The sequence below is a fragment of the Oryza sativa genome, chromosome 7 (assembly GCF_034140825.1).
Source record: "Oryza sativa Japonica Group chromosome 7, ASM3414082v1".
Classification (NCBI taxonomy): Eukaryota; Viridiplantae; Streptophyta; class Magnoliopsida; order Poales; family Poaceae; genus Oryza; species Oryza sativa.
Window position 1 is genome coordinate 1,339,165 of NC_089041.1, and position 25,256 is coordinate 1,364,420.

Consider the following 25,256-nt stretch of genomic DNA (forward strand, 5'->3'; position numbering starts at 1 on the left):
ATTTTTATTTTGGGACGGAGGTAATCCCAGACATATGCTTTTTTCTAGATAATGTGACATGGATATGTAGGCCAGAAAATTAAACATCAAGTTGCTAAAGAAAGTATGAGGAAGGTAACGTAAGTATGTGTGCCAAGACTAAAGAAGTGTGGATCCATGCATATATGGCTAGTTTGCTACAATTAATTGACCACTTATAATTAACTTTAGTTACATTAGTAGGAGTAGTTAGGATTAAAAAAACTAGAGTAAAATACAGTAGCGGCCCTTAAACTTGAGGGCGGATGTCATCCAGGTCCATTAACTTGCAAATCGTGTAATTAGACCACTAAACTTGCTAAATGTACCATCGCCGGTCCAAAATGCCATTTGACCGCGGTCGCGCCGACGTGGCATGCCACGTGCACAGCTGAGCTGGACCACACCGTGCGTGACACACCGCCCACGCCTTGTCGTTTTTCATCCAGGCCCCTCTCTTTTTCTCATTTGGTTTCCACCACTGCTTCTTCTTCCCTGAAGCGCCCAAAATCTAAGCGCCGACTAGGGTTGCGATTGAGGGCAAGTTTCGGCGGCGGAGCAGGTTGCGGCAGGTTCGTCGGCGGAGCAGGTCTCGGCAGGGTTCGGCGACGGAGTATGTCGTGGCAGGGTTCTTTGGCGGAGCAGGTCTCGGCGGGCTTCGGCGGCGGAGCGGCTGGGTTGAAGGCGATGGCAGGCTCGAGCTCCAGTTGGAGCACAACACGGTGGGCGACAGAAATATCCAGGCAAGGTAAAACCTTTCCATCTCCCATTCGGTACCTGGAGAGTACTTTGTTGAAGTCAGTTGGTTTATTCATTTTGAATGTGCAGAATGGTGGATGCAAATTACGGCAGTGGTATGAACCAGGGACAACGTCGTATTTGAAGCAGGTTTTGAATGATTTAGTCAGCACTGTTCGTGAAGTGAAGACAGAGAACTCTGAAATTAGAGCATCCCTTGCCAACTCAAGAGCTATGATTGATGGACTTGTCACTGAACGCAATGTCTATGAAGCAAAGAGCAGGGGACAAAAAGAGGAATGTGGCTCAGTTACTAAAATGGCCTATAGAATCAAGATGTTAGAAGAGAGTAGAAGATCTATGTTGTCAGTTATTGTTGGTTTTGTAGTAGTCATATTTGCACTATTGCTTCTTAGGTAGATACCAAAGTTTGATGGATATGGATGTATTGGTGCTGGTGTGTTTTGTGTCAGCTGAAATAAGGCACTTGAGTGACCTTTTGTGTATGCTGAATCTGAACCATGTATGGAAAATGTATGCTAAATGCTATTATGTGAAGCTGAAATCTGAGATTTTGTTCTGAAAATCGACATCTCTAATTTTTTTCAGCAGACAACTGTTATTTTGTTCTAGCATATGAAATGTCCTGTAAAACTGTCATATGGAAATAGCAAACATGCATCATGCATTACAGGCAGTAATTTCGCATATTCATCACAATACCAAATTTCTGGCATTTAGTAGTATTTCCAGTACTACATTTAGTGAACACATGTCTGGCATCACAAAAATCCCATGTTCTATCACAAAATAGCCACAAGTTTGGCAGCACAAAATCAAGCAAGCATGCCCATGAAATCCATACAAGGTTGAAATTTTTGCATAACAAAGTACTACTAACACTAAAGGACCATCAAACATATGGTCTAACACATATCACTTGTTTGTAGCAGTAGCTTTCTTCCTGGGAGCTCTGTTCTTTGAAGTAGTAGCAGCAACTCCTGAAACTCCTTCAGTTGTACACTTCCTTTTGTTGGCCCTAGATTTTCCCTCTTTTGTTGCTGTGGTCATAGGGGTAGATACTACAGCTGGCTGGTTTGAAAGAATGTACTGGTTATCTGGGAGAGGACCATGTGTAGTTTCCATTTGACTCACTTGTGATGATTCCTCAAACATCTGTGCAACCATAGGATTAGGAACTTGTGATAGTAATTGGTCATATGCAGACTGAGATTGGGTCAGCACCTACAAGTTTACAAAGGTAATTAAGATAGAGTTATAATTAATAGGGTACTGATAATAGAGTGATAAGATAGAGTATTGTTTCATTACCTCTACTGGTTCTTGCTCAGATTCATGCAACTCTTCTGTAGAACTTGCAGCTGGGGTCCTACTTGTCTTCAGTTTGGGTTTGAGTCCAGCCTTTCTCAGTGGGCACCCTTTCTTGTTATGTCCAGGCTCTTTGCAGTAAGAGCAGTGCATCTCCACACCATGCTTGGACATTTTAGGCCCATTTTTTCCCTGTACCTCATGTGGTGCTTTCCTCCTAGACTTATGTGGTCTGCCAACCTTTTTCTCATATATTGGAGGCTTCACTTCTGGCCCATTCACCTGAGCCCACTTAGTCATATCATTGCAGGGCCAAATGTTAAATGCATATGCTCTGGAGAATGCTTCTAAACTATAGCAGGGTGGAAGAACTGACTCGGCACTAATTCTCTCACTCCTTAAGCATGAGATAGCATGGTTACAAGGGATGCCTGTTAGATCCCATCTCCTGCAGTCAAAATGTTTAGCACTAAGGTCAACAATGTACTTGAAATTCCTATCTTCCACCTGAAAAATCCCTTTCCCGGCTGGCAAAACATAACATGTGTTTGCCATATCTGCATTTTTCAGTACTTTCTTCCTGATCTTGGGGCATATAGGCCCATGCCATTGCTCTGCCACTTCTTTCTGCTTACTGTAATGCCTACTCATTACTTGGCTTTTGATCTTTTCAAACATACTCAGGATTGGCAATTCCCTAGCTTCTAAGATGTACTTGTTGAATACTTCACAATTATTGTTCAACAAGATATCACACTTAGGGAATTCACTGAAATAAGCTCTGACCCAAGTTTTAGGAGGCATCTTTTGAAGCCACTCATATGCATCCTGATTAAGAGATTTCATTTCTTCCATGTTGGCATTCCACTCAACCTCTGAACTTGATCTAGCACATGCCCATAACTGGTTTTTCAGATTCTCACCTTTGAAATGTACCTGAAAATTGGAGTACAGATGTCTAACACAAAATCTATGTTCTGAATCAGGGAAAATCTGTTGGACAGCTGGTATAAGACCCTGTATCATGTAAAAACAAACATGGAATTTGAAATATGTCAGATTATAAGAACAAAACTTATAAGACAAAAATAAAGAACAAGTATACCTTTTGCTTATCAGTCATTATTGTCCATGGGTAGGTATTGTCAATGCCCAGGTCTTCCTTTAGGGTATATAGAAACCATGTCCAAGACCTCAATGACTCTTTCTCAACCACAGCTATTGCAATTGGATATATGCAATCATTAGGGTCAATGCCTACTGCTGTTAGGATTTGTCCACCAAATTTAGTCTTGATGTGGCAACCATCCAAACATATCAAAGGCCTACATCCACTCAGAAACCCTCTCTTACATGCATCAAAGGACATGTAATATGTGCTGAAACAACTGTCTACCAGGTTCAAAAAGAAGCAACTGCCTGGATTAGACCTTCTTAGCTCAGCCCCATAGTTCCACAACTAATTATATTGTTGAATCTCATCACCATATATGGCCTTGAAGGCCAATCTCCTTGCCCTGGCTAGCTTGCTTCTAGATGGAGTCAGATTCCATTCTAATTGGACTAACTTTGCAAACCCTCCAAGTGTCATCTTATCATTTGCTCTAAAAGTTTCAATGTACTTCTCAGATAGCCATTTAGCAGTACACCTTTTCAGCACCCATTCCTTCTGACATTTATGCTCCCCAAGATATGTCTTCACCATCATTGACTTGGACCTGCTATCAAATGATGCATATAAGTTCCATGGGCAACCCTCAACACAGTGGGCCCTAAGTCTTTTTTGCTCATTCCTAGGTATCTTGATGTCCACTCTAGCCTTCAAACTGTACTCTGTTATGGCCTTTCTAAGTACTTCTACTGAAGGAAACACCATGCCAACCTTAAAAACTGGGTTCTTAACATCCTCTGCCATGAAAGCCTTGAACTTTAATCTCACTTCACCTTCATCATCTGAATCTGGGAGCTGCAAATCTTCATCATCAGTGGAAACTTCCTCCCCATCAGAATTTCTAACTACTATTTCTTTCCTCTTCAACTGACTGCCCTTAGCTTTCTTCCAAGACTTTGCCTTGCAGTCAGATAAGTCTTCAACACCCATATCAACATTGTCAACATACAAGTCATCATCTGCATCTGATATATCATAGTCACTGTCCACAAAATCTGTGTCATCTTCTAAGCTACCATCACTGTCACTGTCATCTTGTTTGTTTGGCACCTTCCTATCAGCAGTTGGCATCTTCCTAGGACTAAGCACCCTAGGCAATTCACTAATAGGATTAGCTACTACATCATCCCAATCTACACCTGCAATTGTGTCACCCTGATCAAAGTAGATAATAAAATTCTTAACCTTGTGCACAACTGATTTCATCACTTCAAAGTCAGCCCTAGTAGATATAACCCTAAGGCCATCTTCAAGAGTCCTTCCAGGGAGCAACCAATAAGCCTTAAAATCTGGAGTCATATCATACCCAAGCATAGCTAAAAATTCATCCAAACAAACAATATCCCATGTTCCTGCTTCACAGTGGTCAATCCAATTTATTGTTTGATCTACATATGCCCTGTTGCTACTTTGACCAACAAAAAAACCACCATGGTGTACCTCAGCGGTGAATTTACCATCATCAGGACCTGCATTGCAATCCTAATTAGCTGTATTACTCTCATGTTCTAGCCTACTCGAGAACAATGTCAGGATAATCATCCTACAGGGAAAAATAACATCTTTTTTGCATAACAAACGCCTTATTCCTTTGTATCTATCTACCAACATCAATCAGTGCATGCTAACCCTGCAGATTAATGGACGAACGAAATTTTGAAGTTATACTCACTGTACAACGGAGGCCCTTCCCCTTCCAGGCGGAAAATCATGCCTCCTCCCCGCGATTATGGTCGGCGGGAGGCCGCAACAGCCAATCGATCTCGCCTCTTTGCGCTTCCGTTGGAACCCTATTTCTCCGGCGATCACCCCCCTCACGATCTCCGCTGCACTCTGCGCTAGGGCACTCCGGGGAAGACGAAGCAGCAGTGGATGACGAAAGAAAATGAGAAAAACAGAGGGGCCTCGATGAAAAAAAAACAAGTGTGGCCGGTGACACACACGGTGCGCGTGAGAAAAGGCACGGTGCGGGCCAGCTCAGCTGTGCACATGGCATGCCACGTCGGCGCGACCACGGTCAAATGACATTTTGGACCGGCGATGGTACATTTAGCAAGTTTAGTGGCCTAATTACACGATTTACAAGTTAATGGACCTAGATGATATCCGCCCGCAAGTTTAAGGGCCGCTACTGTATTTTACTCAAAAAACTATACTAGAGGTAAACGTGTGACAGTACAAGACCAGTCAAAGTCTTTCCAACGTCTCTCGCATGCTGTACGTACGTACTATAACACGTAGTAGTAGAACCGTACGTACGTCTTCGTGAGTTAGGTAATTAATATGCGGCTACACGAGAGGAAAAGGCCAAGGAAAATCATTGGAAAGTTCATTGCAACGTGCCAAATATTAATATTGCCTCTGTGCATGCTCAACGTTATATCTTGTGCCTCCAGCTGGGCATATATTATGGTATGATCCTTAATTTTAATCTTGAAAGAAACTACCTTTTTACCATTTCTTTAATTCTTTAGATAAGAAAAAGAAAAATATTCTCTAGAAACCATATCTGTCACGGTATCCACCTTGTCATCGGCTATGTCAGTGTTACTCGAAGCTTTATTTCTAATTAAGGGTATCTTTACTCTATGTGTGTGTGTATATTGATATTTCTCAACCAGGTTATGAATAGGGCCCACTATTGTTGTTGTAACTTTAAGTATTGCATTAGAGTTAGAAAAGGGATGAACCTAGCTTTGGGTTAAGCCCTCAACCGGTTCGTGGAGTGTTGTGGAAAAAAATGGTGACGGTTACCTCTGACGAACGTCCTCCGTCAAATGTGAGTAAAGTCATCAGCGACCACTAATCTCTGACTAGGACCAAAACACGTCAAAGGTGACGGTTTGAATACCGTCAGAGATGACCTGATTCGGCGTAGTGTGCATAGCTTTATATGAGCCTGTACTTAGGCCTTGAGCTATGGCCGAGGTAGCCCGGTTATGATCCATCATTGGTTGGGAGCCATCACAACTTTGAAAGACACATTTTCGGATAATGTGATATGGATACATATGCACACACACTAGAATACTAGATGATACCCCGTGCAGTGCAGACGGAATATTGGTGTGTGCAATGCAGTTGTAAAATTTCAATACGTACATACGAGAAAGATTATATATACACGCTGATATGAACTATAGAAGTGTCATCCAATGTGTTGTCAAGTGATGGTGTAACTTCTTTACAGTAATAACGTTCTACGCTAGCTAAGTAAATCACTGAATGCTAAGTTATTTACTAATTAGTGATGAATAGTAGCTACAAAATGGATTAAGCATAGGAATGATCCAATATATGGCTCTCTTTTTTTAAAATTATGTGGTTTAATGCATGTTGAGCTATTGGCTATAGGATATATAAATAAGCCAGAAAAATAAACATCAAGTTGCATTCACTACCTGCCCAGATGAAGAAAGTATGCAGCTGAGCTGTGTGCCAAAGACTATTAAAGTACAGTGTGAATACATGCATGGAAAGTTTGCGACAATTGACCACTTAATTATATTTAGTGGAAGTAATTAACATCTACTAGAAGCAACGTGACAGTGCAGGACCAAGTCTAAAGTGTCTTTCCAACCTCGATCTCTCGTAATCGAGCTTAGCTATAGCTCTCATGATTTAACTGCTATAAATACCTCAGCAAGCAACAAGTCTCAGCACAAGACATTAATTAATTAGCTTGAGAAACTCATCTGCTGGATCGAGCTTCTCTGTTAATTAATGGCGTCGAAAGCCTTTGCACTCGTGCTGCTGGCGGCGGCGACGCTGGCCATGGCGGCCAGCACGGCGGCGGCGCAGAGCTCGCCGCAGGACTTCGTCGACGCCCACAACGACGCCCGCCGCGGCGAGGGCGTCGGCCTCCCCGACGTGGTGTGGAACACGACGCTGCAGGCGTTCGCGGAGAGCTACGTGGCGGTGCTCGCCGCCACCTGCAGCCTCGACCACTCGAACAGCGTGCAGCTGGGCTACGGCGAGAACCTGTACATGGGCGGCGCCGGCAGCGCGTCGACGGCGGCGGACGCGGTCGGCTTGTGGATGGAGGAGAAGGCGGACTACGTGTACAGCAGCAACACGTGCACGAGGGGGGCGCTGCTCGACTGCGGCCACTACACGCAGGTGGTGTGGCGGAGCACGACGTCGATCGGCTGCGCGCGCGCCGCCTGCAGCAACGGCGGCGGTGTCATCATCAGCTGCAACTATTTCCCGCCCGGCAACTTCCCCGATCAGCGCCCTTACTAGTACACTATACTTACTACTACATGAATGTACGCATCAGATATATATTTATATGAATAAATTAATCACGTTCATGTATGTATAACATATACAGTACCATATTCGTACTTACTATAATAAGTAAGGCAAATTTTTCTACGCGGCATCGCAGTTGTGTGGTTTTAGCCTAGGGACACCGAAAAACAAAGCTTTGGGGGAAAGACACTACATAACCATAGATATTTATCGATGAGCACCGTGCCGTCTAAATGAAACTTGCCATGCTGACGTGGCGGTTCAGGAGCCCTTTTTTAATGTGGTTGGACCGAAATGCCCTTGCGCCTTATCTCCCTTGAGGGAGTAGCCGGTCATGGTGAAGAACCCCTCGGTGGCGTAGATGATGGGGCAGTCCGGGCGCGTCGCGTCGGAGACGACGAACGTCTGCTGCAGGCTGGACAGCGCGTCCTTGACCTCCAGCGACACCCACGCGGCAGCCAGTCTTACGACGCGCGGCCGCCGCCGCGCGCCGCCGTCCACTGACGACTTGCATGCCGCTCCCGTCCCCGACGTGCCGCCGTTGTCGCACCACGCCGCCGCCACCGGACGCCAAGCCTGCTGCTGCTGGGCGCTGCTTCCGCTAGAGCCCTCCTCGGCAACGATCTCCAAGCCGGCGGCGGTGGAGATGGGGAACGCCATCCACTTCTCCACCGCGTCCACTATCTCCTTCGAGCTGCTGGCCGCCATGGATGCCGACGAGATTGTCCTCGGCTATTATCAGCAAAGGTGTAACAATCTTGGCAGTGCAACTGCCACTGGTGGAGAAACCATCTTTCGTCGGTCGGGCTAATTCCACAATAGTCCCGGTTGCAACAAAAACCGGGACTAAAGATCATCTTTAGTCCCGGTTAAAAAGGGTAACGGGCATATTTGATCTACACCAACCGGGACTAAAGATCGTAACTTTAGTCCCGGTTCAAATGCTGTAAGGGCCTGTCAGGTCCCCCGGGATCTTTAGTCCCGGTTAATAACACCAACCGGGACTAAAGATCGTAACTAAAGATCACAGCGATCTTTAGCCCCGGTTCATAACACCAACCGGGACTAAAGTCTCACCCCTATATAAATGTCTTCTTCCTCCTTCAGCCCGAGCAAGCTTCAAAATTTCTTCAAAAAAGAGGGGAGGTCATGCCAAAATTTCTAGTAAATTTATTTTGGTGATTATATACAAATCAGAGGTGCCTAAAAGGTTAGCAACTTCATCCTCCAATGTTTTTTTTTTCATATTACATTTGGAGCTATGTTTTGCACACATTTTTGTGACCAAAATTTTGTTGTTATTTGATGAGAGAGAAAATTTGTGTGGAGAATAAAGAATATATAGAAATTTAGTTTATTTGCTAAAGAAGGTTTTATAAAAAAGTTGAGAAGGAAAATATAGTGAAAGTTAATCTTGAATAATAGAAAACAAAGTAAAATGACAAATTAAAATAAGTACAACACATTAATATTAGTTTAAAACTTTATAAATAGTAAATATATAATTATTCGGTGTAATATTTCATAATATTTGTAGGAATAATGATATGTCATTATTGTGTGACTGTTGAAAGAGTTTGTAATTATTTTATAATTATTGTATGACTGTCATTATTGTACGAATAATTATGTGTGTACGATTTTTTTTCATGTTATGTAGATGGATCGGCAATGGATGTACGCTGACCGGTGGTCCAAAGAGTTTATTGACGGCGTGCATTATTTTTTGAGAGTGGCCGAAGCTAACATGCAAAAGGGTTTTATTTGTTGTCCATGCAATAAGTGTAAGAATCAGAAGGAGTATTCTGCATGCAGGACTATTCATTTCCACTTGTTTGAGTCGGGGTTCATGCCAAGCTATAATTGTTGGACATCCCACGGAGAGCAAGGTGTTGAAATGGAAGAAGATGAAGTGGAAGACGACAATATTCCGGACTTTGCTCAGTACGCTGGATTTGAATGAAATCAAACGGGCGAGGAGGAAAGGGATGCTGATGGTAACAACATTGCGGATGATCTTGGTCAGATGTTGCAGGACGCCATGGAGGATTGCGAAAGTGAAAAGGGGGCCCATAAATTGGACAAGATGTTAGAGGACCATAGAACGTCGTTGTACCCAGGTTGCGAGCAGGGGCACAAAAAGTTGGATACCACTCTGGAGTTCTTGCAATGGAAGGCAAAAAATGGTGTTAGTGACAAGGCATTTGGCGATTTATTGAAACTCGTTAAGAACATTCTTCCGGAGGGAAACAAGTTGCCCGAGACAACGTACGAGGCTAAGAAGATAGTGTGCCCTCTAGGACTGAAAGTTCAGAAGATTCACGCATGTCCGAATGATTGTATTCTATATCGCGGTGAGGAGTACGAGAACCTAGAAGCATGCCCTGTTTGCAAAGCACTACGATAAAAGATTAGACGAGATGATCCAGGAGAAGTTGACGGGCAGCTAACGAAGAAGAGAATTCCTGCTAAGGTGATGTGGTATTTCCCTATAATATCACGGCTAAGGCGTTTGTTCAGGAACAAGGGGAACGCTAGAATGATGCGGTGGCACGCTGAAGAGCGTCAACAGGACGGGATGCTGAGACACCCCGCCGATGGTTTGCAGTGGCGAAACATCGATAGAAAATTTAAAGACTTTGGAAAGGACGCACGAAACATACAGTTTGGTTTAAGTACGGATGGCATGAATCCTTTTGGAGAGATGAGCAGCGGCCACAGCACTTGGCCCGTTACGATATGTATCTACAACCTCCCCCCGTGGCTATGCATGAAGAGGAAGTACATAATGATGCCGATTATAATTCAAGGGCCCAAGCAACCTGGTAACGACATCGATGTGTACCTAAGACCACTGGTCGAAGATCTTAAACTGTTGTGGAAGAAGGAAGGTGTCCCCGTGTGGGATGAGGACAAACAGAAGGAGTTTAACCTACGAGCGCTGCTGTTCGTAACCATCAACGATTGGCCTGCACTTAGCAACCTATCCGGGCAGTCCAACAAGGGGTACAAGGCTTGCACTCACTGTATGGATGAAACAGAAAGTACGTATCTTAAGTACTGTAGGAAGGTTGTGTACATGGGTCATCGTCGATTCCTTGCAGCAAACCATCCGGTTCGGAAGAAAGGCAAGCACTTTGAACATAAGGCGGACCACCGTACGAAGCCTAAACATCGCAGCGGAAAAACAGTGTTTGCTATGGTTAAAGATCTTAAAGTAGTGTTTGGAAAGGGGCGTGGCAGCCAGCCTATAGAGAGCGAAGATGGTCACGCGGCGATGTGGAAAAAGAACTCTATATTTTGGGAGTTATCCTATTGGGAATTCTTGGACGTCCGCCACGCAATCGACGTGATGCACCTCACTAACAATCTTTGCGTAAACCTTCTTGGCTTCCTAGGTGTATATGGAAAGTCGAAAGATACACTGGAAGCACGTAATGATCTAAAGCATATGGAACAACGCGGTGACCTTCACCCAGAACCAAAGGAGAAAGGAAGCCATTACTTGAGTCTAGCCAGCTACACTCTTAGCAAGGCAGAGAAGGAAAGTACGTTTGAATGCTTGGAGAGCATCAAGGTACCGTCTGGATACTCCACGAATATAAAGCGAATAATAAGCACGAAGGAGAAGAAGTTCACAAACCTAAAGTCTCATGACTGTCACGTGTTGATGACACAGCTGCTACCAGTTGTAATAAGGGGTATCCTCCCAGACAATGTCCGGGCAATAATAACAAAGCTATGTGCTTTCATGAACGCAATTTCGCAGAAGGTCATCGATCCTCATAGATTAGAAGCCCTGCAAAATGATGTGGTGCAATGTCTTGTCAGCTTTGAGTTGATATTTCCACCTTCATTTTTCAATATAATGACGCATCTGCTTTGTCACCTTGTCAAAGAGATCGGTATTCTCGGTCCTGTGTACCTACACAACATGTTTCCTTTCGAGAGGTACATGGGCGTTCTGAAGAAGTATGTTCGTAACCGTGCTCGTCCAGAGGCAAGCATCGCCAAGGGGTATGGAACAGAGGAGGTCATCGAATTCTGCGTAGAATTTATCGAAGACCTTCGCCCAATCGGGATACCTGAATCACGCCATGAAGGGAGACTACGGGGAAAGGGGACTCTCGGAAAGAAAGCAATAATGACGTTAGACAACAATTTATTCCGTAAAGCCCATTTCACGGTTCTGCAACAATCTTCATTGGTGGCTCTCTACATCGAGGAGCACTTGGCTCTAGTTTGCACCAAAAACATCGGTAAGTCCGATGCATGGATTACAAGGCATCACATTGATACTTTCTCCACATGGCTGCGACAACATCTCATGGGTAATGAGACGATTAACCAACAACTGGCCTTCCTGGCGAGGGGACCATCTGGCTCGATCGCGACATTCCAGGTATATGAAATCAATGGGTACACATTCTACACGAGGGCCCAAGACATGAAGAGCACGAACCAGAACAGTGCTGTTCGTATCGATGCCATGGGACACGATGGTACAACTGGCACGTATTACGGTGCCATCGAGGACATATGGGAACTTGACTATGGACCTCTCAAGGTCCCTTTGTTCCGGTGCCAATGGGTTAGGTTGACTGGTGGAGGCGTAACGATTGATGACAGTGGGATGACAACGGTTGACCTTAACAAGGTTGGATACTCGGACGAACCTTTTGTCCTTGCCAATGATGTAACCCAAGTTTTTTACGTCAAGGACATGTCTAGCAAAGAAAAAAAGGGCAAAGTGACTGACGAGCCGAAGCGCCACGTGGTTCTCCCAGGAAAAAGAAAAATCGTCGGATTAGAGGACAAGACTGACGAGGATTACGATCAGTTTGATGGGCAACCCCTTTCACGATGACAATTGACCCTAGCATCCTCCTATCAAATGAAGACACCCCTTACTCACGTAGCGATCACAAGGAATGAACAATAGTGAGGAGAAAGTACGTCCGGTCAACCGTCACCGCCGATGTATTGCCGTAATTGTTCTGTACACGATGTAAACTATGTTGGATGTACCGAATATCTATACTAATCAATTGTTGTATGGCATATGTAAAATACGTATGATTATTAGAATTTTTATCAAATTGAAATCATCCATATGCTAGTTATATATGATTATTAGATTTTTTGTTAATTATGTATGATTATTAGAATTTTAATCAAATTAAAATCATCCATATGCTACATATATATGATTATTAGAATTTCTAAAGGTTTTAAATCATGCATGTGGTATTTACATATGTTAATTAGAATTTTTATCAATTTAATATCATGATATGCTAGTTATATATGATATTAGATTTTGTATTAATTTTAAATCATGCATGTGCTATTATGTTAATTAGAATTTTTAACAATTTTAAATCATTCATGTGCTTATTATATATTATCCACGTATTCTACTACGTACAACAATAATTTTTCGAAGGTTTTATCATTAATTGTTCGACTTTAAATAATTGTAATGCATTATTTACTATTTTAGAAACACATATGCAATGAAATTGAAGACACAACTGCTATTATCTTTATTCCCGGTTCCTAACCCTAACCGGGTTTAAAAAGAATTTGGAAATAGCGGGAAAAGATCTTTAGTCCCGGTTCCTGAGAACAACCGGGAGTAAAAATATCTTTACTCCCGGTTTATGAGAACAACCGGGACTAAAGATCTTTTCTTTAGTCCCGGTTGTTGTCAACAACCGGGAGTAAAGATATCTTTACTCCTGGTTGTTCTCACCAACCGGGACTAAAGATCCGGGGGTATATATATTCCCGGTGCGCCCTCGTCTTCTCCACCAACACTTAGCCGTTTTTCGATCTTGATCGGCCTCTCCTTCGCCGCCACCGTGCCTAGGGCAACCCCGCGCCGACACCGCCGTCGTTTCTCGCCGTCGCTTGGTGGTCCTCGCCGCCTCCGCCGCAGACGCCGCCGCCGCATCTCTTGGGTGAGAGCCGCCGCTGCCTCTCTCTCTCTCTTGATCTCGATCTCGATCTCTCTCTCTGATCGATCTCCACGGCCGGCCGACGACCGACTTCGATCGACGCGGCCGCTGCCGCCGTCGACGACGTCGCCACTGCCACGAACGCCGCCCCCCCGAGCTTGATCGCCACGCCACCGCGCCACGCCGCCGCTACGCCACTCGGCCGCCACCGCCTCGAGCTCGCCACGCCGCCACTACGCCACGCCGCGGCCGTCGCGTGCCGCCACCGCGCCCGCACGCCGCTGGGCCCCGACGCCGCGGCCGTGCCCGCACGCCGCTGGCCCCGACGCCGCCCCTGCGCCCCCACGCCGCTGGCCCCGACACCGCAGCCGCGCCCCCACGCCGCCGGGCCCCCACGCCGCCGGGCCCCCACGCCGCCGCCGCCGCCGCGCCCGCACGCCGCCGGGCCGGCCCACGGCGCCCCGACGCCGCCGCCACTGCACGCCACTTCCGCGCGCGCCCGAACGTGACCGAACGCGAAGAACGTGAACGATACGTGGACGACCTTTGAACGAACGCTGAACGAACGTGAACGAAACGTTAACGAACGCGAACAAACGTAACGAAACGTTAACGAACGCGAACGAACGTGAACGAAACGTTAACGAACGTGAACGAAACGTTAACGAACGCGAACGAACGTGCACGAAACGTTAACGAACGCGGACGAACGTAACGAAACGTTAACGAACGCGAACGAACGTGAACAATACGATTACAAAACGCGAACGAACGTGCACGAAACGCTTACGAACATGAATGCACTTGTACTAAATGTGTGAGAACGAACGCGTTTCTACTAATACGATTTACTGGTAATGTTGCAGAGAAGACGTTTAGACTAATACATTTTCCTGGTAATGTTGCAGAGAAGACGTCGGCGTCGTCCCTCAAGCCGAAGTGGTAGCTAGCCATCGAAGGAATTCGCGCAGGCAAGTGATGTAATTAAGTGATTGTTAGATATTTAATATAAGATTGTTACACTTAGCATACATGATTATTACACTTTTAATATAAGATTGTTATCGATTTAATATAATTAAGATTAGTAGCGATTTAATATGAGATTGTTATACTTAGCATATATGACTATTACAATTCAAATATAAGATTATTAGAGATTAAATATAAGATTGTTAGAGATTTAATATAAGATTGTTAGACTTAGCATATATAAATGATTATTACAATTTTAATATGAGATTAGTAGCAATTTAATATAAGATTATTAGACTTAGCATATATATATATATATGACTTACAATTTTAATATAAGATTATTAGAGATTAAATATAAGATTGTTAGAGATTTAATATAAGATTGTTAGACTTAGCATATATAAATGATTATTACAATTTTAATATGAGATTAGTAGCCATTTAATATAAGATTATTAGAGATTTAATATAAAATTAGCAGAGTTTCAATATTACGGTTAGCAAATACATCCTATATACCTAACAAATATTTTTTGTATGCACAGATGGCTGATCGCGATGAGGAACAGATACTATACGAAACAATCGCAGAGGGAAGCAGCCAGTATTGGAACGAGGAGGGTAACGTGGAGAGGGATGCAGAGGGGAACGATGCGGAGGAGGCTAATGGAAGTCAACCCTCTGCTGGACAGAAGAGGGCACGCGGACAACGAGGTGCCGCGAAGAAGATAGAGGGTCGGCACATCATAACTGAGGTGGACGAAGACGGCCGACCTAGTGCCCCGGCAGAAGCAGCCAGGAATTTTGTACGCCACAGCGGTTGGGTTGTGAGGGACAACGTGCCTGTCAGCACGGTGTACTGGCGCAGAACAAGGGCACGCGGGGATGATGACAGCTTTGTCCCGGACTCAGAGAAAGAGATGTTGTGGACCACATTGCTCGAGACGTTCACGCTACCCGCGGGTACGGATAACTTAGTGAAATAGTGGACTCTGAAGAAAATGGCAGAACAGTTCTAGAGCTTCAAGGGAGATCTCTACAAGAAATACATCCTGAAGGGACTAACACCGAACTTCGACGTATTCCCAAAGCTAAGGGATCATTGGGACGAGTTCGTTGCTTACAAGACAGGGCAACAAGGGCAAGAGATGATGGCCAGAAACAAGGAAAATGCCGCCAAGAAGAAGTACCATCACCACTTGGGGTCAGGCGGATATAGCGTCGCGAAGCCGAAGTGGGAGGAGATGGAGGCTAGCTTGCTTGAGGGGGGTATCGAACCGGCCACCGCTAAATGGCCGGATCGATCGAAGTTCTGGTACTATGCTCACGGTGGAACGCTTAACCCAGTTGATGGCTCCCTTGTCTTCAGCGATCAGATATGCGAGGCTGCCAGTCGACTAACGGACGCAGTGGTGGCCTCTTCTCAGGGCACATTCCGACCCGACAGAGAGAAGGATGAGCTGTCACTCGCCCTACAGACTCCCGAGCATCCAGGACAAACACGAGGGAAAGGCGTGATTCCCTAGAAGATTGGATTTAAGGAGGACATCCACACGTACAGGAGTCGGATGAGGAGCAAGAGAGATACCGAGGCGAAGATTGCAGATCTTGAGTACAGGGTATTGAGCTACGAGCTCAGCATGCAAGAGGAGGTGGCAAGGAAGGTGGATGAACGTATGGCCGCACATCGGTCCCAGGATCCCCAGCCGTACATTCATCCTGTAATGGTCAGCACATCAGGCAATCGTAGCAGCTGCGCCTCAACGGGGCAGGTCGGATCACAGAGCATGGACGCCGTGCAAACCTAGGACGCAACCACCTGCCCTGTTGATGAGATCACGCAGCGGACACCATGTGAGTTGCATATTCCCTTCAAGAACTTATCAATCAAGGTATGCTCGTAGTTTGATGATTTTTGACTTGTACATTCCGCAAGTTGCTGCTTAGGTTGATTACTAATAGATAACCTCTCATCACGTGAAGGTGGCGTCGGGAATGGCCATCCCAACGGACCCTTCCGGGACTTACCACTGCAGGCCGATTCCAGCAGGATACTCGAGGGTCGAAGTTGAGCTGGTGGAAGCCGCGTACGAGGACCTCGAGTTGGACTACCCAGGAGGGGACGGTGAGACGCATCTACGAGACACAAGCCACGCCATCATACTATGGCGCAAGCGGTACATCATCCTTCCTGGGCGACAAGCGGCGTCTTGTGCACCATCTCCTCCGGCTCCGCCATCTCCTCCTGCACCATCTCCTCCGGTTCCTCCGCCACGTCCTCCTGCACCATCTCCTCCGGCTCCTCCGCCACCTCCTGCTGCACCATCTCCTCCGGCTCCTCCGCCTCCACCGTGTCCGCCTGCACCTCCCAAGACAAGGTCTTGCCAAGCTCCACCGCCTGCCCGCACAAGGGCAACGAAGAAGGCGAAAGTCGACGCCACCAAAAACAAGGAGCCACCATACGATTGCAGTCAAGAGGAGCTTGATGCTTATGCGGCAGGGAGGTGAAGAGGCAACTCAAGCCTCGGAGTACTGAAAAGAAGATACCTATTGACCCGAGCGTGAAGAACTTCTTCAAGGGAATGTCCAAAACAAACAAGGAGGCGTTACAGATATCGGACTATGACCGAACACTTCAGAGAGCCTATCACAAGAAGTCCAAACCAGTCCCTCAGCTTGGAGAACAACCAAACCAAGAGGTCGAGCCGTTGGTGACCGGCGAAGATTTTGGCATAACGGATTTCATTGCAGACACTAGTCTATCTGTGGATCAGTTGGTTGGAGGCGCACCAATCCCGAAGGCGGAAGTGGCATACAAGTTTGAACTCGGTAAACCGCTTGTCAAACCTGAACAGCTGGAGTCCCTACCGACACAGATGTACAAATTCCATGAACGGTACATGGAAATGAGCTCCAACAGTAGAGAGATGTTCGGGGCGAGGATCAGAAACCCCGACTTCTTGCAAGGAGACGGGGTTACTAATCGGGACTCCAAACGGTTTCTCCACCAGTGTGTGCAACCGCCGATTCTTGCTGCAAACAACAACACGAAGAACAAACCAAACCGAAAGAGAAAAAAAAATCAGCAGAGAGTACATTACGCAGACAGCACCTAGAAAAGAACAAATTAATCACCACAAACCATGCGACCAATCCCTGCTCCAACAAATCTAGGACACCACGAAAAGGGAAAGATACCTCAACAGAAGGATTCTTTTCGATGAACACTACTACAAAACATTAAATAGATGTCGGCGCTAAAGGCCACCGGAAGTGGTAAAATCGACACCTAGCTATAGCGTCTTTCCTACTCACGTGCCCACCCACGCGTCCGTCCACATGCCAAATTTCAAAAGACCGGCACCTTTTTCCTCAAATAGGTGCTAGTTTTTATTGAATATCCAGCACCTTTTAGTACCCATCCCATCGGAGTAGTTGACACAGAATCTTTGTAAGAACCGGATGTCACGCCCCGAACTAGTCCCGACCGGAACTAGCCCGTGACGCTCCAATTTAACCTGTTAATCGATACCAGTCCCAGAAAACAGTGCTGGTATCATAGGGAGACAGAATATCACAGCAACAGAGGTCTCTTTATTATAGAGTAGAGGTATAGTCATGTTGGGCTGCGGACAGATCCCGAGCTCACAACTGCATTACAAAAGGAAAACGGAAGCCAGGACTTGGACCAATCAACACAGGCACGACTTGGGAACTAGGCCGAAACCCTAAAACTCATCGTAGCCGACTTGCTCCTGGAAGAACTCCTCGTCAGCAGGATCCACTTCATCTTCTTCAGCAACTGGGGGGAGATTATTTATATAGAGCAAGGGTGAGTACGGGAGTACTCAGCAAGCCAGGGGAAATAAGTGTTTAATGCAGGCTTCAAGGGAAGGCTGCTGTTTTTGCAATTGATTTTATTTGAACTCTTTTCTGAAAACAACTAAGTGCTTCTCAAACGACACGGATGAGACAATGCGTCTCGTCCGGTCGGAGTATGTGCAATGTATCAATCTTTAGGATTGCAACACGGTTGGCACCCGGCCAACAGCTTTTCAAACGGCCACCCGGGCCAACAACTTTTCAAACGGCCACCCGGGCTAGCTGATCCCATCAGCTGCAGATTTTTCAAACATCGAACCCCTTTTCACAACAGCAATTTCACAAGCAGTAGTCAAACAAAACTACGCTAGGAATCACCTCACATCCGCCCATGACCGTGGGCACGGGTGTTCGAACAGTTTAATGACCTTTGCAGAGGGGGTACACTTTACCCACATGACATTACTAACCCGGATCATCCAGCCCGTGGGGATCAGCCACGTCGGGAGACCTCCAAGCTTTCATGACAAGGCATTTCGAAAGCCGACACAGGTTTACCATATGCCGACGAGAGGGGTCCCAGACCAACAACAGGTTAGGTCCCAGACCATACTGTGCCAGGAAGCCCAGGGGTCCTCTCCGACACCACCCCGGCGAATCCACATGTCTCTCGGCATCAAGGCTCCCCCGATTAGCAATTTACTCAGCCAGGGGCGTCCCATTCCACCCATGTGGTCGTACTTGTCTTATGTTCGGATGAAATTTCCAAGGAAACGGTCCTTAAGTGCAAGAGCGGGAAACCGTACACCCGGTACGTTCCCCGGTCCGCGGTTTTGGAAATTCATTTAGTTCGCAAGCACCGACCCAGGTGTCGGGTTTTCCAAGTCTTTTGTAAAACTCCAGTTTTACCCAAGTTGTTACTCAGATTTTAAGTTTGAGGGCGACCGTCGATACTTGCACAGAGTGCACGAGTATCGAGGCGCAACTGGGTGGTTACAAGGGGACATGGTATAGCAATTAACAAAGGAAGGATCAAATGCGACAAATTAGGTAGGTCCGCCAATCTGCCTTGCAGACGGGACAAACAGATTAAGTGCGATCCTATCAATGCATAATATTTTGCAAGCAACATAAATAAATTTCAAATATAGGCTCAAGATGTTCAAAGGTGGCTTGCCTTGCTCGAGATCTGGAGCTTGATCCTCGAAATCCTCGCACTGCGGGTCTTCGGGCTCCGGAACTACACGCGAAACGGAACAACTCAACAAACGGCGAAAATTAAGCCCTATTAATGACCTCTAAGCGTGCCATTAGATAGATCTCGAGATTTGCGGAATTTTGGAAGTTGAACGGAGTCAAACGGATTTACGGTTGGGAAGATATTGAATTTCTAAGATTATTAAATTTTTGATCTAAAGGAAAAGGATTTAATTAAATCCTTTTTGGAAAAGAAAAAGAAAAGAAGGGAGGGATGGAATATAGACTTTTCTCGGACGGCTAGGGCGCGGCCCAAGAGAAATGGAGCGGTCCGGCCGAGCTAAATGGGCCGGCCGGCCCAAGGCGGCCCAAACTCGCACGCGCGCGGGAGGGAGGAGAGAGAGAGCCGGTGGACTGGGCTTACCACGCGCGGTCCCGGGTGGGACCCGCTTGTCAGCGGCTCGGCTCACCGTGCGGAGGGAGCACGCGACGCACGCGCGCGGGCGGGGAAGGGACGCGGTGCATGCGCGCGGTCCGCGGTGGACGCAGGTGCGGCGGGCCCACGCGCAGCCTCACGGCTCGCGGTGGAACGCGCGCACGGGGAGGGACTAACCGGGGTCGGCTCGATCCGGTCTAGGCTGAGCTGGTGCCGACGTGGCGCCTACGTGGCGGCCACGTGGGCTGGCGGGAGGTAGACGACGACCCAGCCGCGAATGGACGGCGGGTGGCGGCGGCGAGCGGCGGAGCGAACCACGGTGATACAGGCAAAAGCGAGCACACCGGGCGGTTGCACGGGACGAGGGGAGACGAGCCAACGGCTCGGATTCGCCGGAGGTTGCTCGACGGCGGCGGATTGCGGCGGCGGCAACCGGCGGCGGGAGAGGAGGAAAACGGCAACGAGGTCACGAGAGGCCGATTCCCGGCGGTGAGAGCATCTACGCGGCTTCGGGAACTCGACGCTAGCGTCGGATTGGGCGGAACTACGCCGAGCGAGGCCGGCGACGAGCGGGTGCTACGGAGCTCGGGCGGCGACGGCGGCGAGCACACGGCGAGTGACGGCAACGGTCGGGGCGGCACCGGCTAACTACGGGGAGTCTACTCAAGCTACTACCGAAAGCTAGGGGAAGGAGATGGAGCGAGGAGGAAGAACGGAGAGAGACACTACCGTGCGGGACGGGGCGCAGTGACGAGAGGCCGACGGTGCGGGAGTGATCTCTCCGGCCTCGGACCGAGGAAGAGGAAGAAGAGGGCGCGCCCGGAGTCCCCTTCCGCGTCCACGAACGCACCGGCTCTCCCGGCGCTTGGCGATGGACGGCGGAGGCGAGGCAGAGCACGGGAGCGGCGGCAATGGTGAGGAGGCGAATGGGAGAGGAAAGGAAGGGAGGGGGAAGACGGGTTTAAATGGGCGGCAATGTCGGTTTGAGAGAGGGGAACCGACATGGGCGGTCAAGCCGGCGAGCTGGCGCTCCGGCTAGCGTCCAAAGCGGCGACAGGAGGTGACGCCGGCGAGAGGGGAAAAAGAGGAGGAAAAGAGGAAAAGGAGGGGGAGAAAGGGGGCTTGCCCCTTTGCCGATTCGGGAAAAAGGGGGAGGGGAGCGGGGGCGACGCGGCAGAGAGAGGAGGGGCGCGGCCTCCTTTCCTTGGCGGCTTGCGCGCGGAGTGGCGGGGGCCGGGCGGTGACGACGGCGATGACGGTGGGATGGTTTGGAGCGGCGCGACGACACGGGCGACAGGCGCGGGCTGGCGCGGTAGAGGGTGACGGCGGCGGCGACCAGGCGGTCGGCCACTCGGCACGCGCGCGCGGGAAGCAACGGGCGGCGCGGCTGGGCAGCGGGACCGGGCGACGCGGACGGCGCAGACGACGCGGCTCGGGCAGGAAACCACGCGGGCGCGCGCACGCGAACACGGCGTGCGGGAAGCGGCAGCGAGGGAGCAGAGAGGGAAGACTCGGCTCGGCGCGGGCGGCTCACGCGCGCGGGCAGAGCGGAGGGGGAGGGGCGCTCGGCACGACCCTCGCGCACGCGCGCGCGGCGCGCGGGCGGAGCGGAGGAAAGGAGAGAGAGAGAGAGAGAGCGCCCGGGAGAGAGGGGGCCGGGGGAGAGATGGAGATGGGCCGGGGGAGAGGGGAAGATGGGCCGAGGGAAAATCGGCCCATCGACCCTGGGGGAGGCAAAATGGACTTTTACGGAGGAATTTGATTTGGAGGGATTGGATTCGGAATTGAACTCGACGATAGAGCGGGGATTGAGATCATGAGATGGCACGGGCACTAGACAACAATCAAAGAAACAACTTTCGCAATTAGGGTTTTTAGGAGATAATTTTCCCGCTAGGCGCCACGACGGAACGGGCGCTACAGACCAACTCCCCTAACAAGAATCTCGACCCCGAGATTCAGCACCTAAGGGAGCAGCTCCGGGAACTCGGCGCGGAGAAGATCTTCTCGCTCCCAGGTTGCCTCATCTTCAGAATGATTGCTCCATTGGACCTTGTAGAACTTGATGGTCTTCCTTCGAGTCTGACGTTTTGCCTCTTCAAGAACCTTGATCGGTCTTTCCTTGTACGTCAGATTCTTTTCCAGCTCGATATTACCCAGGGGGACTTGCTCTTCTGGAACTCGAAGACATTTCTTTAGCTGGGATACGTGGAACACGTTGTGCACATCTGCGAGACCTTCAGGTAACTCAAGCTGATAAGCCACTTCGCCACGTCTGGCGGTTATGAGGTAGGGGCCGATGTAGCGGGGTGCTAACTTGCCGGACATCCCAAACCTCCTCATACCACGGAGGGGTGATACCCGCAGGTATACATGATCTCCTTTTTCGAACTCAAGGTCATGCCTTCGATTGTCAGCGTAATTCTTCTGACGGTTCTGTGCTGTCTTCAAACGTTCTCGTATCAGCTTAACTTGTTCTTCTGCTGACTTGAGTATGTCAGGACCGAATATCAGCGCTTCGCCCACCTCATTCCAGCATAAGGGAGTGCGGCACTTTCTTCCGAACATTGCCTCGTTCGGCGACATCTGAATGCTGGCCTGATAGCTGTTGTTGTATGAGAACTCAGCATACGGCAAACAACGATCCCAAGTGCCTTCGAAATCCAGGGCACACGCACGTAGCATGTCTTCTAGGATTTGGTTTACCCTTTCTGTCTGACCATCGGTCTGCGGATGGTAGGCCGTACTAAAATTTCATTCTATTCTATTTGGACTTTGTGTCAAGAACCATATAATAAGAGGTTGTAGCTGTGATTGAAGTAAAGGCTAGGTTTAATATATATTATAAAAAAATACTGAGGAAAGGTGGTCCAATATGCAATTTACTCTTATTATATTGATCCTAGTGGTTGTTTGGAATAATGAAGGCTTAGCAAACACGCAACGAGGATGTGCTTAATTTGCTGACATATCTCTTCCGTTCTTGAATATTGATCTTTCGTTTTTCTTTCCTAGGGTGACCCACACCCACTAGGAATCGAAAAACTCTGCACCTGCTGGTATGCATGAATTATTTAAAGTTGGCTACTTGGCCTTATAGAATTCTTTCAGACAGCATGGAGATGGAGAAATTTCCCACCAAATATTGACCCATACCCCACATGATTTGGATGGATCCCTTGATCCGATCACGAATGCTTAGGTGGACTTTGTTTCTAAATGTAGAAATGTTATTCAGTAACCATTGTGGTTTGTTCCATAAACTAAATTAAGGTTGGGTTTTCTGATGGCATAAAAATCATCATTTACAACTGATTAAATATTTAAAATTTAGTTGTTGAAACACTGAAATTATATATATCTTCACAACAAGTTGCACCAAATAATATTGTATGTATATAAAATACTAATAATACAGCCTATATGCCAAACTGATCAGTTGATCAATCAATTAAGGAACTAGTCCACCAATCAAAGATAAGACATGCCTCGTCGGATCGATATAATCGCCTTAGCCGTCGAGCACATGAGCAACGTGCTGCGTCCTCCAATGACTACGATTCAACGACGGCAACCCCCAAAAAAAATAGGAGAAAAGAAAAAGAACACGTCGCATGCATTCATGCATGTACCAAACACAAAATCATTAACAATTAATCAATTAATAAAAAGAAATGAGAGTGAGGCCAGGAGAGTTTTATTTTATCCTAATTAATCCGCTCTCGCCGAGCAGAGCCAAGCATCATGGCTACTTGCCAAGTTGCCATGCAAATTGTAGGATTAATAATCGATTTATTTTGCTGACATCTTGGGAGCTCATCTGGCTATAAATATATACCTTGATCGATCGCGAGTAATATCGCATCAGCATTCAACGAACACACACACAATCGGAATCGATTAAGAGAGCAAATTGTGTAGTAGTGTTGCATATGGAGACACCAAAGATATCGGGAGTAGCACTTGCGGCAGCCATTGCCGTCGTTCTGGCCATGGCGACCACGCCGGCGGTGGCGCAGAACTCGCCGCAGGACTTCGTGGACCTCCACAACGCGGCGCGACGCGTGGAGGGCGTCGGCGAGGTGGTCTGGGACGACGCCGTGGCGGCGTACGCGGAGAACTACGCGGCGGAGCGCGCCGGCGACTGCGCGCTCATCCACTCCGGCAGCTGGGAGAAGGCCGGCTACGGCGAGAACCTCTTCGGAGGCTCCGGCAGCGAGTGGACGGCAGCGGACGCCGTCAACAGCTGGGTGGGGGAGAAGGATCTGTACGACTACGACAGCAACAGCTGCCTGGGGTCGTGGGACTCGTGCCTCCACTACACGCAGGTGATGTGGAGCCGCACGACGGCGATCGGCTGCGCCCGCGTGGACTGCGACAACGGCGGCGTCTTCATCACCTGCAACTACAACCCCGCCGGCAACTTCCAGGGAGAGCGCCCCTTCGAGCGTGGCCTCACTCTCTCTGCTTAATAAGTTATTAATACAGTATTTACTTTAACTATGTATGGAGTATGATATAAATGTGCGAAATAATAATTACGGGGATCTTATTATATATATATGTACGTTGTCGTTCGAATAAAAGAAGAAAATAAATGAGAAAATTAATTCCATTGTCTGCATGTAATTTGAAAGGACGACCATACAATCAGAGACTGGGTGGTGCTGTGGTGGAACAGTCCTAGTGGCCTGTCCAGGGGAAACTAATTAAGAATTGATTCTTAGAAGCAGCTGGTTAGTAGACAACTTTTGAGGATCTGTAAAAGTTGGTTTCCCAGCTTCTAATTTCTTGTTCATTTTCTGAATTCTGGGCCTATTTGGCATAGTTCCATCACCAGCTCCACCTCTCCTAAAACTGGAGCTCAGCCAAACAGTTTCAGCTCCACCTAATAGCAGCGAAGCTGGGTGGAGCGCTCTCATAAAATGAACTAGAGATGTGGAGCTGTGTTTAGTCAGCTCCACAACTCCACTTCAGACCCAACTACTGGAGTTAAATTTAGAAGTTGGAGCTCTACCATGCAACTATAGCTTCTCAGAATCTGTACCAAAAGCTATACTGTTTGGGGGGGAGTTTCTGATTCTGGGAAAAGCTGCAGCAGCTGGAAGCTCCCCCAAACAGGCCCTAGGTGTCTATTTGGGAAAAGCTTTTAGCAGCTGCAACTTCTCTCAGAATCTTTAACTCTCCCTAAACAATTTAGATTGTCATTCACATTATAAGAATTTGTAGTAGATATATAATTCAGAAAATGAACTATAACAAAAATTTGGAAAACTAACTTTTTCATATTCTCATGAACTGAGAACAAATCTGTTAATTCTCACAATTTTAAGCTCTACCAAAAAGAATTGAA

General features: G+C 47.6%; 4 protein-coding genes across 4 annotated transcripts; 2 read left to right on the forward strand and 2 right to left on the reverse strand.

Annotated features, from left to right (window-relative positions):
• Positions 1-1,692: 1,692 nt before the first annotated feature.
• On the reverse strand, positions 1,693-2,736 carry LOC136357278 (uncharacterized). Its single transcript, XM_066312321.1, has 2 exons — positions 2,089-2,736; positions 1,693-2,001 (listed from the first exon to the last, which is right to left on the reverse strand). Exons 1-2 carry the CDS (start codon positions 2,734-2,736, stop codon positions 1,693-1,695), a joined length of 957 nt encoding a protein of 318 aa, XP_066168418.1.
• An 808-nt stretch (positions 2,737-3,544) lies between these two features.
• Positions 3,545-4,555, reverse strand: LOC136357279 (uncharacterized). The gene has a single exon (XM_066312322.1). It carries the CDS (start codon positions 4,553-4,555, stop codon positions 3,545-3,547), a length of 1,011 nt encoding a protein of 336 aa, XP_066168419.1.
• Positions 4,556-6,839: 2,284 nt separating this feature from the next.
• LOC9268689 (pathogenesis-related protein PRB1-2) lies at positions 6,840-7,573 on the forward strand. The gene has a single exon (XM_015789858.3). It carries the CDS (start codon positions 6,980-6,982, stop codon positions 7,496-7,498), a length of 519 nt encoding a protein of 172 aa, XP_015645344.1. The 5' UTR covers positions 6,840-6,979; the 3' UTR covers positions 7,499-7,573.
• Positions 7,574-23,581: 16,008 nt separating this feature from the next.
• LOC9270927 (pathogenesis-related protein 1) lies at positions 23,582-24,518 on the forward strand. The gene has a single exon (XM_015789171.3). It carries the CDS (start codon positions 23,836-23,838, stop codon positions 24,373-24,375), a length of 540 nt encoding a protein of 179 aa, XP_015644657.1. The 5' UTR covers positions 23,582-23,835; the 3' UTR covers positions 24,376-24,518.
• The last annotated feature ends 738 nt before the right edge of the window (positions 24,519-25,256 follow it).